Below are 15,468 nucleotides of genomic sequence, written 5' to 3' on the forward strand. Positions count from 1 at the left end.
GGAGTATCTGGATTGAGCCAGAGTCTCCGGACACTGTCTGATCCGCTGGATAGTTTTAAATTTCAGAAATGACTATTCACCCCCTCCCCCTTCTAGTCGACATCAAGGACTTTCAACTTGTCGCTGAAGTGGAGGATAAAATCTCGAAGATATTCACTGTCTCCTTGGTGTAGCTAGTGGAGATAGTTCTCTGTTCCTAGTCGCTCGAATGTGCCTTGGAAATTAGCTATGAACTGAGCCTTGAGTTTTGCTCATGAACCAATCGAGTTGGATGGCAAGTTTAGCAACCAGGACCTTGCGGGTCCACCGGGGGCGGTTAACAGGTAATTGGCCATTACTCGATTATCACCACGGCTGCTCGAATAACGGTGGTGTAGATTTGCAACCACTTGTCATGATTAATTTTCCCATCATATTTCTGGATCGAGCCCGCCTTGAACTTCTCAGGCCACTGGATTGACCGAAGTTTGTGTATGAAGCATCGCAGCCTCTGTCGAACTCATCAGGAGGAGGTGGTGGGGGACTTTCACGCCTGCCTCTTCGAGCAGGGGAGTCCTGTCGACCATCCTGTCCCGTAGATCTGTGGTCATAGTAGCGACGACCATCTTCACGGTATTCTTCACGGTGGTTTTCAATCACTGTTCATAGATCATGCCGATTGCGAGGAATACAATTCCTCAAGTTTTCCTGATTTCCACGCCTATGGATAGTGCAGCTACAGTTTGGACCACATTGTTGTGTTCGGGCTCGACCATCTAAGCTTCCCGTCTAAGATTCCCCTACTCAAGAGAGTTCCCGCCCGTGGCTCCTCGAGCTGGGACCGTACCGACTGGGGGGCCTGGAACTGCTAGGATTATTTGCTCGAGTACCTTGGATCTGAGCTGCATCGAGTAGGGTTTTTACTTGATTGACCATAGGAGTTAGCGGATTCACCGGATCTAACTCTGGAAGGGATCGAAGGATCAGATGCGCTCCTCGTATGTTAGCTTTCGGAGTATTAAACATGTCATTACCAAGGCTCGGTGGCAGTCGAGCCAATGAGGCCTTATGGTGACTGTTCGGAGGGAGCTTCTCCCTCGAGCCGTGAGCCATCACAGGCAGAGGCGTACCCACAGGAAGTCGCCGGGAGAGGCCAGGAGGCATCTGTTATCCCATGGTCCGCCGGTGAAGGGTCATGTCGGGTGCACGCAAGGCTCCAGCTATGGATGTTTCTAGTGGTAACTCGGCGCCGGTACCGTTGGGTGCGACAACAATCGCTGGATCTTTGGGAATTTCCATGTCGTGGTCGACTACAGCCTCTGGATCTATCGTCATTTGGTCAGTCGATGAGGGGTCATTGCTTCTAGCCATATACACGAATCGATGTTCGGCTGCTCTGGCTAGTGTTAGAATCACCGTCGCCACCCTCGTCGCCGTCAGTGTCTATGCAGTGGAGAACATTAGGCTCCGCAGGATCCCACTTGAGATGTCCCACCTCTTAGTACGCATCCATTGGTATGGATTCAAGGGTACCAGTATGGATCAGTCCACCTTGGCCGTCCCAACGGAAAACCATGGTTCTAAAGATGATCTTCGAGTTGACGAGAGAGGACTCGAAGCTGTTCACTGTCGACTTGATGTGGTCATAAAAGCCATCATCAGAGAATCCTGACGTAAACGTGAGCCCGAGACATGATTAATCCTGCAAAGCAAAAGAAGGTCCCTACCTAGCGTGCCAACTGTCAAAGATTAGTTCTTGACAATGTGTCCGTAAATAGATTGGGTACCTTCGAGTGTAGGGATTAATCACGAGACGGGACAATCGATGTATACAGGTTCGGGCCTCCGATTGGAGTAATACCCTATGTCCTGTGCGGGTATTGCTGTCGTATATTGATGATCTCGAGTACAAGCAATGGGGCTAAATCTACTACATAAAGTATATCAGATCTGGTCTAACCTAAAGCTAAGGTCGCTGAGTACCTTCTCTGCTAGGGTCTTGATGCTTGTCTTGAGTTCTCTCTTCCTATGTTTTTCTTGTGTGTTGTTCTCATGTGTCCCCTCTTCTCCTCGCTTTCCCCTAGCCTTTTCGCCTTATATAGGATGAGGTACCAACTCCTATCCAGTCGTGGTCGATAGGGAGTTATCTTCCTTGACGTCCAAGTAGATAGATCTGTTTTGAGTACTAACCACATCAAGTTAGGTAACTAATCGAAACCTTTCTGATATGTACTTCCGTGATTCTAGGTGTATCAGGTACCGATGATTCGGTTCCATGATATCTAAAACTTCTTGATACATGTTGTACATACCCTGTTCATATATGAAATATTCGACAGCTTCATAGTCCACTCTAGAGGAGAAAAATGTGAGTATAAGAGAGCAATTGAGTTCGTGATAAATGATGGACAAAAATAGCATTCTTCCTATCTAATTAACTAAACAATACAAATATGGAATACTATCATCATGAAAAATGCTGTAAGCATCACAAGAGAAATCTGAAATATATATATTTTTCCTGTTGCAATGTTTAGGCTGCATACTCAGATCATTTGTTGGATTGCATTTGATGGGTCCAAGTAATTGCAAAGATGTAGGAATATATCTGGATCTTAATATCATATTATCACTATGGTGGAGCAGCTGAAGTAGGATGTATTCTGCAGCATGAACATAGACTACAACATCGAGCTGTTATCCTGCAATATTGATTTTTTTTCTGTACAAAAACACGGCACTAGTTGGGTGAATTCCCTGCTTCCCGAGATAACCAGATACATGAGGTTTTGTCTTCTTGAGCTGCTGCACACTAGTACTTACATGTTTCTTTAAACTTGTACCTACAATTGAAGTCGATCTGCCTGAATGCACAAATGGAATAGAAACTGCTTCTCTGAAAATCTCTAGATCATATTTTGTTTCTGCAAATCTGTAGATCATATTTGTTCCGTTGGTATTTAATGGTAAAAGGAAGAACTGATGTTCAAGTATGGCTGGTTGATAGCTATATGCCATCTGAGGCCATTCTAATTGCATTGCACTAATGTTCAAATTAGTTGATTTGCATATGGATGTGTTAACTCACGGATGGAGACAAGCGCCTAGCCCAAAACGGATAGAGACAAGCGCCTAGCCCAATGGCCCTGGCCTTGGCCCCGACAGCGCCCAGGCCCACCACCACCCTAATGCTAGCACTCACGTTGCCTCTACCATCCCCAACGACGTGCCCGATGATCCTGTCCTCCATATCTATATCGACCTGCTTCTAGGTTTCGTGCAGTCATGGAGGTGAAGAGCGATATGTGGAGTTGTTGCCATCTGTTGTATTCATGTTATCGTATGGGTATGAGGACTTGAGACCCAATATGGGCCTTGGGTCGTCAGATCAGACTGTGAGCCAGTGGAGTGGCTGGGTGGGGTGTTGCATACTGGCAGTTATGCCACATCTAATACTTGATACATATTAATATATGTACTAATTTTTTCACAAAAATTTAAATATATATCTATATACCTATGATCCTGAGTGGGTCTACCCTGGGCTCATCTAGAGGAGATGATATATGCTATATACCTATGATCCTGAGTGGGTCTACTCTGAGCTCATCTAGAGGAGATGATATATGATGGCACTTCGGTTGACACATAGTGTGATCCTTGGGTGCCGAGCTGAGTCACTACTCGTAAGAGTTTCAAATCTAACTGATTCTAAACCAATTTGTGTGGAGACTAGCGCATGGTATCCGCATTCTAGCAGTTAAAATTATCCTCATAAGAAAAAGGAGAGTTAAAATAGAGGACACCAGATGTTTCGTTTGTAGCAGGATGAATGAGTTGGACTTCTCCCGTTTGGATAGGCTTAAAAGTGGTTTTCCTTAAAAAAAAAAAAGAGCCAGAAGCTATTCAAACGGTTAATTTTTAATCTTGATTTTTGGTGAGTTTTAAATGACTGAGGAAGCGGCCGCAGTTAAAATGAACTAAAAACTGAAATCAATTTTTTTAATTTTTAATATGCTAAAAGACTAAAATTTTATAATAAAAACTAACAACTAAAATTCAATAACCATGACGGCTTATTCAGTTAAGCAGAAACTTCTAACGGATAAGCTATCAAAGTTGCCCTAAGATTGGGAATCGTTGATGCTTCTTCGAAGACGTGAGCTTGATGCTCCTCCTGCTCCAAGAAACTAAGATCGATCCTGGAAATATGGGAGTTCGACTGGCTATTATTTCTGCGATTATTTTGTTAATGATATTCTTTTTCCTTTCTCCGTTTCTGTAGCTGACGCGGTCGCTGTTCCTCGCCAGCGCCGCCGTCCTCGCTCCACTCCCTCCCTCTAGCAAGAAGCCATGCTGCATCACCTGAGATCCGCCGCGGCGAGCGCTCCCGGCCATCCGCTGGCGCCGCCGGAAGATGGCGACGACCACGACGGGGAGAGCGCAAGGGCTGTCACCGTATCCGACCAGAGGACCATCTACCTGGTCCGTCTCTCCCTCCCCTTCCTCTCCAGTCTCTTTCCCCCATCTGGTGGTTGCTTCGCCGAGGCGAACCGCTTGTTCTTTTGTCGGCGGACTGCTCACTGATCTGCGTGTATCTCCTCCGCGCTGTAGGTGAACATGTTCATAGCGAACACGGTGGAGTTCCTCAACTCCTTCGCTGCCCTCTGCAACGACAAGCTCGCGCTCCTCCACAGGTAAATGATGACTGAATTTCCTGTGAATTCGGGGAGAATACTAGAGCTTATATTTTGTATGTGCTGGGATTGATGTCACTAGATAACTTTAGGTTGGTTATTAGGCACATTTGAGGAGTTGGTGAATTTTGTTAGGAAAGGAATACTGGATCATATTCTTCGAATTCTGTTTGGGGTTGTAGAAGGCCCTGTAGAGGTACACATTTTGCGGGGAAACAAGTACTGACTCCGCTTACAGCTACGGATTTTGTGCTGATTCAAGGGAATAGAAATCCCTCTGGAGTTACAAACTTCTGCTGATTTCATGCTATGCACTACCTAAGCGTGTGGTGATGATTCCCTGCCAGACATTCAAGAATTCATGTTTTATCGAATTAGTTTTAATATTTCTACTTTTTTTGTTCAAGGGTTCATCTCAAATTAGAGTCATGGTTTAGTGAATATTATGTTGTTATTGGCATTTGGCAATTTAGCGTGAATTTGATGGTGATAAAATATCACGACTTCGTAAAAATACAAAATATTTTGGTTTGTTGCTGAGGAACTCTTTGTGCCGTGGTGATAAGCATACAATTAAAGTTTCTAACCTGATATATTCTTGATAGCTGTAAACTTGGAACTGTAAGTAGCATCAACTTCGTGTCTCATGACTAGACTTTCCTGCAGGATAGTATACAGAAAATCTGCAATGCTTTTCCTAAGTTATTTATTGCTTGGTTATTTCTAAACTCTGCCATATCCTAAATCGTAATTATTTCTCATGCCTATGCTGCTAAAACTATGGACTGCCCTTTTCCAGGAAGGTAGTGAAACTGGACTCATCTCTTGCCCTTCTGGAAGCAAAGCTGCATAGTATTGATGGGAATGATGCTTCGGGACACTCAACAAGCCACAAGGCACACCAATCTTTAACAGATGACAAAATATTTGATTCGGCAAGTTTAATGGGTGAATCCTCTAGGTAAGTCTGTCTCCCCATTGCTATTTTATTTGTAAATTAATATGTTTGCATAAGCCCACATATTAGCATATTCTAGTCAGGCTCCATGACTCATAATGAGTTGCTTGTACAATTACAATTTTCTTATGTGTTTGACAGCTGTACATAGTAATTAATAAACAAGAGTATAAATAAGTTCACGAAGTACAAAACTATGCTTAACCGTACCATATTATCATGGAAGCTGTTTGATATACTGTTTCCTTTGGAAAATATTGTGACATTAGACTTTTGGGAACTCTTGTCTCCTATTTTTTGTCTTCGTTGCTATTTGAGGTCCTGTTGATGTCATTATACCTAAGCCCTAAGGTGTTTGTGGCATGCTCCATGCTGTATGTAGGTCTGGTGATGGTGATTCTTGACTAGGCTATACTGACAGGAAGCATGCGGAAAAGCCAAGAGTCGGATTTGTTGGATCAAGAAGTTTTGTCAAGCCCGAATTCAGTCTAGCCATGGGGCATTGTACCTGTGCATGGCAGTGCTATATGGTCTCTGTACACCATTTACAGGTGAGGGCAACGAATACTATTCAGCTAATGAAGATGAGATGGTCATGTTGATAGTTTTATGCACATTGAAAGTTTGAAACCTTTGGATTTGGCTAATTCTTGCTTTCTAGATGTAGCCGTACGTGTATTGTCGACTGTTTTTGCACATATTTAAGCTCTGCAACTCCGAGATTTACTGCGAATGACCTGAGCTGCGAACTTTCAATCTTCTTATCAGTATGGCCTTTTAAATGTCATTTGTCTGGAGAAATGGTATTTTGTAACAATTGCGTAAACTGTGTTTTTGCACTTTAGGCTGTGAATGTGATGGCATAAGGACCAGCATTTATAAGAAGAAATCTAACTCCAGACCTTCAGGTGCATGACCAGCATTTGTAAGAAAAAAAGTCGCATAACCATAACCTTGTGCCGAACTGATTATTCTGGAATCGTTAAAGGATTTACTTCAATTGTTAAAAATATTTTTTTTGAGGAATTGTCAAAAAGAAAATCCTTGAGACCTTGGACAGGTGCAATACAGTGAAACGAACGATCAACAGTGGCGCTGCCTTGTTTTTCTTTTTGAAGGGGGCCTTCCTGTATTCTGGTCTTTACTTTATGCTCAGTAAGAAGCCCGTTAGAAAGGCCCAGCCCAAAAAACGCTTGCTTACGAGGCCAATGGAGCCCGAGACCGATCGAATCGCCGAACCAGATCACCACCACCGACCGTTCCGGCGCCGGCGCCTCTGAAAAAGGGGATCCAAGCAACCTCGAGCTCGGCTGCACCCCTGTTCCCTCGGGGGCCGGTTCCCACGAGCATCCTGCCGCGGCGGGAGGAAGGTCTTCTTCATGCGCTAGCGGCGGCAGATCAGTTGAGGTGAGGCCAGCTGTGAACTCTACTCGTCGGCTCAGAAAGTCGGAAGAAATTTGGATGCAAGTAAAAGTGGTAGTACGAATTACAAGTTGAATTACGTAGAGTGGTTGTGGGATTTCTGTCTATGTTCCTAAATCTCTCGAGAACAAGCACACCAAGGGGAATGCCCTTTGGTAGTTTGGTTCCATGCTGCAATGTCTAACTGAAATTGCAATTGGATAGACTAATAGACATTGATCGATTCTCTCTTCTACATGGAGTTTATTTGTGCTCCTTATCGCAGAGGGAAACTTTTTTCTAAGAAATATAGGTCACCTTATAGCAGCATGGAAGTTATTCATTATTTTGTTCTAGATCTTTTCTTTTGGTAGAAAGTTTGACTATTTATGCCAGAAAATTGTAGTGCTGCTCTGCATATTTCAATTCAGAATTCAGATGGAAGCCAGTGTTGAGCATTTTATGCTCATCAGTTGGACTAAAATTTGTGAAGTGGTGAACTTGAGTTTCTTCTAACTGCTCATTTCCGTTGAGTCTCAACACCATGACATCATATTGATTTCCTTGCAGGTGCTGTGTTGCATGCTAGCTTGTACTTTTACAGAGTTTAGTGCGTACTTTGGAAGAAATGGAAGGTACAGAAAGGCGAATGGTGTTTGTCACCGTAGGGACTACATGTTTTGATGCTCTTGTCAAGGCAGTAGAGTCTGTGGAAGTGAAAGAAGCGTTACTTCAGAGGGGTTACACTCATCTTCTTATTCAGATGGGCCGAGGGACATACATGCCGTCCAGGGTAACACTTTCTCTCTGTACTCTTGATAAGTTCTACAGGTCTAAGGAGTACGACTAATATTTATATCAATTGAGTTGAGATTAGAGATCTTGTAGTTGATACCGTAGATGTTATGCTGTTCCTAAATTTTGTGTTTGCACAATTCATATATTTATTTTTCAGTAGTGCTGAGCTTTAAACATTTAGGTGACTTGACCGTACCCCTGTTTAGCGTTTCTAGGCTCATGCCCTTTATATGTGTTTAGTCTAAAAGGAAAGGATTCATGTTTTTTTTTTTGGCTCATGAGGGCAGGATGAGGACTTGTTGCTCATTGGTGCATGTTCTTCTTGATGAATTTGTTATTCTAGGCTCAGAAGTCTTGACAATTTTTCTTTTAGTCCTAACTCCGTGGAAACGTAATGAATTTCATTTGTTCTTATTGAATTCAGGTCTCAAGCAATTCAACTCTTCAAGTTGATTATTTCACCTTTTCACCAAGCATTGCTGACTACATAAGAGAAGCATCCTTAGTCATCAGTCATGCAGGTAATGGTCAAATTCTATAATGGTATTAAGTGAAGCAGATGTATTATTTAGTTGTGTATTCTTAACCTATATATATGTATTGTTTGAAGCAGATGTATCGCACCAAATGTAACTAGCTAGTCTGGTCAATGGTAACAAGCTTTGTTCTGACAGGTTCTGGAAGCATATTTGAGACACTACAACTTGGCAAACCTCTTATTGTTGTTGTGAATGAAGATCTTATGGATAATCACCAGAGCGAGTTAGCGGAGGAACTAGCCGACAGGAAGCACCTTTTCTGTGCCCGCCCACAAACACTGCAAGAGACAGTTGAGGCAATGGACCTGAATACTCTCCTACCTTACACGCCAGGAGATGCCAAGCAAGTTGTCACACTGATCAACAAATTTTTTGGCTTTCCATTCGACTGATTGTCTCTGTTTCTGTTCACTCTATGAAAAATAGAGAGATCATAGATGGTAGCGATGCATGCGCACAAACAGCGGTTATATGGGAAAATGTCAGCTCTAAGCTAAGAGCATTGAACATCATAATGTTTTCATTCAAGCATGTCAATACTGAAATGAAGTGACCAAAGAACTAGTATGATGTTTAGTGCGAGGTTAGTTGGTGAAAGGATCATCCGAGTCTAACCCCGAACTAGTATGATGTGATTTGTTCTTCTAGTCCTACCATCCTAGGAGCAACTGCCACCATAATGATGGCTTGGTGGATGCACAATCTTCACAATTGTGTTCTAGTTGGGTACCTTTTCTCCCATCATGTAAGCTTAACATGTGACTACTTACCAAATGGCATGAATGTGCCTTCCTTGTTCTTTGGTATTGGATGAGAAAGGGTAGCTCTTCACAGCTTTGGGATCTGCATCAAGACGGTTGTCTTCAGTTGAGAAATTTGAATTGAACATGACTATCTTGAAGAGTTGGTGGGAGCAAACCCATACGGACACTTTGATTGGGATTGATGATGTCCAGAATCTAGCTTCTGCTAGGCTAAGTCATGTTTCAGAAATATTGGCGATTTTGGCCTAGTGATTGGAGGCAGATCCATGTAGGAGCAACTGCCACCATCAAGATGGCTTGGAGGGTGAACAATGTGCCATTTTCTAGGCGAAAATTGCTACGGGACACTGAACTTTGCTAGTATTTGCCATTTCATACTGAACCACATGCTCCATGATCTTGAAGGGCCCATAGTACTTAGGACCAAGCTTACTATGGTTGCAAACTTCCAAAGATGCAGCAGGATGATGTAATAGGAGAAGCCAAACATATTGATCAACTTCATACTGCACTTCCCTGTGCTTGCGATCAGGATAGTGCTTGTAATGCTACTGTGCTTGTTCCAAACGCTCATGTATCTCAGCCAAAAATTCATCTCGATCAGCGATAGAATGCTCAACTGCAGGAAGGTGCGCCTCACCTGGTTCATATGCCCTTAAAGAAGGAGGAGGGCGCTTGAAAACTACCTGAAATGGCGATGTCCGAATGGAGGCTTGAAATGAAGTATTATAACAGTATTCAGCCCAAGCCAACCATTGAAGCCATTGGCGAGGGCGATCACCCGTAAGGCAACGGAGATACATAATTATGATCTTGTTGGTGGCTTCCGATTGGCCATCTGATTGAGGATGGAAAGCCGAACTGAACTGAAGTTTAACCCCAGCTAACCTGAAGAGCTCGCCCCAAAAATTGCTAGTAAAAACCGGATCACGATCACTTACAATTGAGCTTGTATCCCATGAAGGCGGACCACCTCATCAAAGAACACGCGGGCCACAGAGTGAGCTGTATAAGGATGAGATAATGGGATAAAATGAGCATGTTTGGAGAAGCGATCAATGACCGTGAGTATGACTGACTTCCCGTTGACGCGAGGAAGACCCTCAACAAAATCCATAGCAATATCTTCCCACACAGCTGAAGGTATTTCCAATGGTTGCAACAAACCTGCGGGCTGGAGCTGCTCTCCTTTGTTGCGTTGACAAGTCACACATGCCCAAACAAAATTTTGTACCACTTGCTGGTCCGTGGGAACATGGAAATCAGCCCTCAAACGGTGAAGAGTTTTCTGAATCCCTTCATGCCCCATACCATGAGCTCCTGCTAGAATCGCCGGTAAGCTCGGTGACGAGGTTGGAACAAAAATGCGTCCACCAAATGTGATTAAATCATCGATGATGCCCCACTATCCCTATTGTTCACCCGCCATAATTTTTGTGCGCAAGGCTACCAAGTCCTCATCAGCCAAAATTTCAATCATCAAAAAGAGTGAATTGAGGAATAGACAAAGCCATTGCCGATGTTCCCATATCTGTGTCTCGGTAGGACAAGGCATCTGCTACAACATTGGTGCTTCCGGGCTTGTATTCTACCGAGAAATCGAACCCTACCAACTCGCTTGCCCATTGATGTTGAGGAATTGTAGACAATCATTGGTCTAAAAGAAAACAGAGATTGTAATGATCGGTGCATACCACAAACGGATGCCCCCAAAGATAAGGGCGCCAATGTTGAATAGCTTGCACCAATCCAATGAGTTCACGCTCGTAAGCTGCTAGCTTGGCATGACGTGGAGCTATGGCATGACTGAAATAAGTGACCGGCCCACCTCCCTGATGTAGCACCGCACCAAAACCAGATCCAGACGCATCGCACTCGACAACGAATGGCTTATCAAAAGAAGGCAGCTGTAATACCGGTGCTGATGTGAGAGCATTTTGTAATGCATGAAATGCCCTCTCTGCCTCTGTCGACCAAGAGAATCCCTCCTTTTTGAGAAGTTTAGTAAGTGGGGCTGCTATGACGCCATAATCACGTATAAACCGTCGATAGTATCCGGCCAATCCCAAGAACCCGCCCACAGCCCAAACTGAAGAAGGTAAAGGCCACTCTAGCATGGCCTGGATCTTTTGTTGGTCCATGGCCACCCCAGCTTCCGAGATTACATGAGCAAGATATGCCACAGATTGCACCCCAAAGGAACACTTTGACCTCTTCAAGAACAACTGATGCTCCTACAATTTGCGTAAGACCAAACGCACATGGCGAAGATGCTCCGACCAAGATGCACTATATATAAGTATGTCATCAAAAAATATGAGCACGAACCGTCGGAGAAAGGGTTGAAGCACATCATTCATAAGAGCTTGGAATGTCGCCGGGGCATTCATCAATCCAAAAGGCATGACAAGAAACTCAACAAACCTTGGTGAGTTCGGAATGCCATTTTCTCAATATCTCCTAGGAACATAAGCACTTGATGATATCCTGAACGCAGATCAAGCTTGGTGAAAAATTTTGCGCCACATAGTTCATCAAACAATTCCTCCACTACTGGAATCGGAAATTTATCCTTAATTGTCTTTTCATTCAATGCCCTATAATCAATGCAAAGTCGCCATGATCCATCTTGCTTCTTGATGAGCAACGCCAGGGATGAGAAAGCCGAAGAACTGGGACGAATAACGCCGTTGCAAAGCATGTCAGCGCACTGTCGCTCAAGCTCATCATTTTGGGTATGGGCATAATGATAGGGACGCACGGCCACATATGTTGTCCCAGGAAGTAGGCGAATATGATGACTACGAGAATGTTGTGGTGGTAATCCTTGGGGTTCCGCAAACAGCATGGAATACTCTTGAAGCAAAGCTGTCATAAAGCAATCCGCCTCAGATGATAAAGCATGAAGAGTTCATGAAGGAGATGCCTCGGCGCCCATCCATGTTATGTTCTTGCCATCACTAAGGAAAGACATGCGTTGGTGAGCGAAATCCCATAAAATCGGTCCTAGCGAGCTGAGCCACTGAACTCCTAGAACCATGTCATACCCGGCAAGTGGAAGAGCATAACAATCCAGAACAAACTCCTCTCCAAAACAACCGGTGGTATACCGGCTGGTTGTAGCGGTGGTTCTACTACAATGTTGGCCCTGCATCGCCCTTTCGTTCCATGAACCGGGACATCGCATATATTTTGGAGCCGGAGACGGGGATTATGGATGACCAGTTCACCTCATAGCTGGCCCTTCTCCGGAGGGTGGCCGAAAAGATGAGCATGCGTGACCTCGTGGAGGAGTTCACCATGTTGCGCATTCGGCCCCTTCAAACAGGCTGGAACTGCATCTTTGAGCAAGGTGCGAAAGAGTGGCTGGAGGTGTATTCCGGCCCGCCCGTCAGTGCTGGTGAGTTCCCTTTGTAGTTTGGTTTTTGATCTATCGATGTGAGCCGTCTTTTTTCTTCCAGAGAGTTGCCTCCCGCTGGAGCGTGCGACAGAGGTCGCGGAGGTGATGCTGGGCCCCCTACTCTCGTGGAGCGGGAGCGGCGGGTGGCCCTGGCACGGAGCTGGGAGCAGTACAACTATGTCTGCTTTTACCTCGGTGTGGGGCCTCCGGCATGGTGGGATCCTCCAGAGCCTAGGGCTACTGCAAAACGAGCACGTGCAGGCCCTCCCATTCGTGCGAGGAGGCTCCAGCCCTGGCGACCTTCAGCCTTCGGAGGCTCGCATACCGGTTCAATGGCCGAGTCATCGGAGGTGCCACTAGTTCGCAAGAAGCGCCTGAGGTGGGTTGGGAGCGTGAGTGACCAGTCCGGAGGCGAGGGCCAGGGTGGCAGTGATGACCGGGGGAAGGGCCGGGCCTCCCTGGATATTGTGGGTCATGACCAGAGCCAACGGAGATGCGTGACCTCCGTGGACTATGACTTTGGTATCGTTGGCTCGGACATTGAGGATGCTATGGGCCCTCCTGTAAGAGGTTCAGAGGAACTATGTGTGATTTGCTTCATTAGTCATATCCTATTTTTGGTCGTGCGCTCGGATCTTGATTTGTGTTTCTTTTTTGTAGCGACCTTTGAGGTGGATGTGTCCTTGACTCCACCCCTCGAGGCCCCGGAGGCCCAGCAAAGATCGGGGAATCCTCAGGAGGGGTATCCGTGGGACGTCCCAGGGGACATGGCTTCATTTCTGCGGGGCCCCGAGCCAGCTGGTGACCTACCCGTGGCAGCTGGTGTCATAGGTATTGTGCCCTCCGTCGAGGGTCCCTTTGGAGCGGTTGAGAGGAGCCCTGACCTCGGGGTGTTGACCCCAGACAACTTCGTGCTGCGCCTGGAGGCGTCAAGGGCCTTCACTATGGCCTCCTCTCTTGTCTAGAGTGGAGAGATCGAGCAATCGTTGGCCCAGCATCCTCTGGAGAAGCTGGAGGCGCGGTTGGTAGTGGCGGCCCTTCAGGTCGGTGGTATTGGTTATGATTTGCCGGATCCGGTGTTGGGTCCTGAGTAGCTCATTCTGTCTTTTTCCATCTTTCGTGGTGCTGTCACACCCGGTTTTAACGACTAAAACCAGATACGGCTTATGTGTGCCCAGGATGTTCAACACACATAAGGACGTCACATGTGAAGTAACAAAAGCAATACTTTTATAAGATAAATGTTAAACTCTTATAGCAATTGACATATATTGTCTTCTATCAAGATATCTACAGCGGAACAGAAGCACTGGTGCCTAACAACACTGCAGGCAACTGACCGGGAGACACGCGCCTAGAACGTCACAACCTCGTCTTGATAGTCTTCAACATCTTCACTTATTGAGCAGCAGCATACATGTCGCATAGTGTAGGGAAAATAGCAAGTGTGAGCACATAGAGTACTCAGCAAGTGGGGAAAAATAATGATATACAGGCTTATACCAAGAATAGGTTAACACAAGGGTTTATTTGCGTAAATGCGAGTAATGAAAACATATTTGGACTCAAAAGCATTAAGCAACTATTAAGTGAATGTAAACCATATAGTCCAACACACAGCATACAAGGCTCCCCACCTTGCACACCATATCCGTCTAGTACTCCCTGTACTATAACCAAAACCACAACCATCTAGTACTCCCTGTACCAGAACCATAACCACAACCATCTAGTACTCCCTGTACCAGAACCATAACCACAACCCAACTAATCATGTGAGAATCCAAGTCTCTCATATCCGTGAGCACGGCTGTTATAACAGTTTTACACTCTGCAGAGGTTGTCCAGCTTTCCCCACGAGTCAGTGAATTCCATGTTGCCGTGTTCACGAAACACTTAACACACGCCAGTGGTGTACCGTCAAGAATCACTGTATGACACTTTCCACTAACCAGAGACTAATCCAGTATGTGTCTGCCCACTAGGTTTCACCGCCAGGCTTTACGCAAGCTAAGCTCCTACCCAGAAGCCCCCTTTTGTGCTGACCCAACACACACTGGATAGACTCTAATCAGTATGTCACGTCTTACCCATATCACCCTCGTGGTTGGTACGTTACTTCTTGGATTGTCGCTCCACGAACCGGTCCTTACTTAGATTACTTGAGCAAACACTAAACCAACATAATAACCATGACAACCATCAAAACCACTTTGCTCAAGGCCTAAGGTTCCATGTTGCTAGACCATTAACAAATTAACCATCAATGTTGCATATGTTCATTAGTCAAGATTATGACACTTCTTAACATCCCAAAAGCATGGCTAAGCAATCTACCCACAAAGACACCTAACCATAAACCATCTAGGTTCCAAGGGATGATAAGGGAAAATATAGGGAAAACCCTAACATAGGTGACTACCCATCATATTGACACTGCATGCAATTTTGTAAAATAAAATATTTAAAAACATAGGTTCAAGATGATCAAGGACACTTGCCTTTTACCCAATGCTGCTCAGTGTTGTCGAAATCTTGGTCTTGAAGTGCCTCGAACTGCTCCGGAACGTTATCGACTAATCGCGAGAACTACCGACAAACAACACAAAGCAAACACTAAGAACAACATACCAAACATCATTAAAACACTTTAAAAACACTATGGTTGGATAGGGATTATTTTAGAAATGTTTAGACGCAAGAATCGTCTAAATCGGAGTTAAGATGAAAAGAGAATGAGCTTTCGAGAGATGGATTAGACTGAAAAGAAAGACTAATTTACTGGAGTTATCTTCCTATGGGAAAAGAGTTTATTGTGCAATCATTACGCTAGGCTTGATAACATCATTGCGCAAGATTCAAGAAGTTTAGGGCAGACTAGACTTCACTGGCTAGGCTAAGGAGAATGATGTGGCGTTGACTTGGCATGCTA

At 44.9% G+C, this 15,468-nt stretch overlaps 2 protein-coding genes across 5 annotated transcripts; both read left to right on the forward strand.

The window, feature by feature from the left end:
* The first annotated feature begins 4,103 nt into the window (after positions 1-4,103).
* On the forward strand, positions 4,104-8,881 carry LOC133923999 (uncharacterized). 4 transcript variants are annotated; one of them, XM_062369340.1, is made up of 8 exons: positions 4,106-4,464; positions 4,594-4,676; positions 5,476-5,637; positions 6,017-6,185; positions 6,296-7,041; positions 7,606-7,828; positions 8,258-8,354; positions 8,508-8,881. In XM_062369340.1, exons 6-8 carry the CDS (start codon positions 7,664-7,666, stop codon positions 8,762-8,764), a joined length of 519 nt encoding a protein of 172 aa, XP_062225324.1. In that variant the 5' UTR covers positions 4,106-4,464; positions 4,594-4,676; positions 5,476-5,637; positions 6,017-6,185; positions 6,296-7,041; positions 7,606-7,663; the 3' UTR covers positions 8,765-8,881. The 4 variants fall into 4 exon arrangements, with proteins under 4 accessions (XP_062225326.1, XP_062225324.1, XP_062225325.1 ...); XM_062369341.1 differs by having other exon boundaries at positions 6,302-7,041; XM_062369342.1 differs by lacking the exon at positions 6,296-7,041 and having other exon boundaries at positions 4,104-4,464.
* On the forward strand, positions 4,333-6,486 carry LOC133925404 (uncharacterized). The gene is made up of 4 exons (XM_062371341.1): positions 4,333-4,464; positions 4,594-4,676; positions 5,476-5,637; positions 6,480-6,486. Exons 1-4 carry the CDS (start codon positions 4,333-4,335, stop codon positions 6,484-6,486), a joined length of 384 nt encoding a protein of 127 aa, XP_062227325.1.
* Positions 8,882-15,468: the final 6,587 nt, after the last annotated feature.

Source organism: Phragmites australis, chromosome 7 (genome assembly GCF_958298935.1).
Source record: "Phragmites australis chromosome 7, lpPhrAust1.1, whole genome shotgun sequence".
NCBI lineage: Eukaryota > Viridiplantae > Streptophyta > Magnoliopsida > Poales > Poaceae > Phragmites > Phragmites australis.

Excerpts from the sequence above, each read along its gene's own strand:
- LOC133925404 (XM_062371341.1), top strand. The coding sequence starts at position 4,333 with ATGCTGCATCACCTGAGATCCGCCGCGGCGAGCGCTCCCGGCCATCCG. Across the intron at positions 4,465-4,593 it reads ACCAGAGGACCATCTACCTG|GTGAACATGTTCATAGCGAA; the intron begins GTCCGTCTCTCC and ends TCCGCGCTGTAG. Across the intron at positions 4,677-5,475 it reads AAGCTCGCGCTCCTCCACAG|GAAGGTAGTGAAACTGGACT; the intron begins GTAAATGATGAC and ends GCCCTTTTCCAG.
- LOC133923999 (XM_062369342.1), top strand. The coding sequence starts at position 7,664 with ATGGAAGGTACAGAAAGGCGAATGGTGTTTGTCACCGTAGGGACTACA. Across the intron at positions 7,829-8,257 it reads GGACATACATGCCGTCCAGG|GTCTCAAGCAATTCAACTCT; the intron begins GTAACACTTTCT and ends TATTGAATTCAG. Across the intron at positions 8,355-8,507 it reads CTTAGTCATCAGTCATGCAG|GTTCTGGAAGCATATTTGAG; the intron begins GTAATGGTCAAA and ends TTGTTCTGACAG.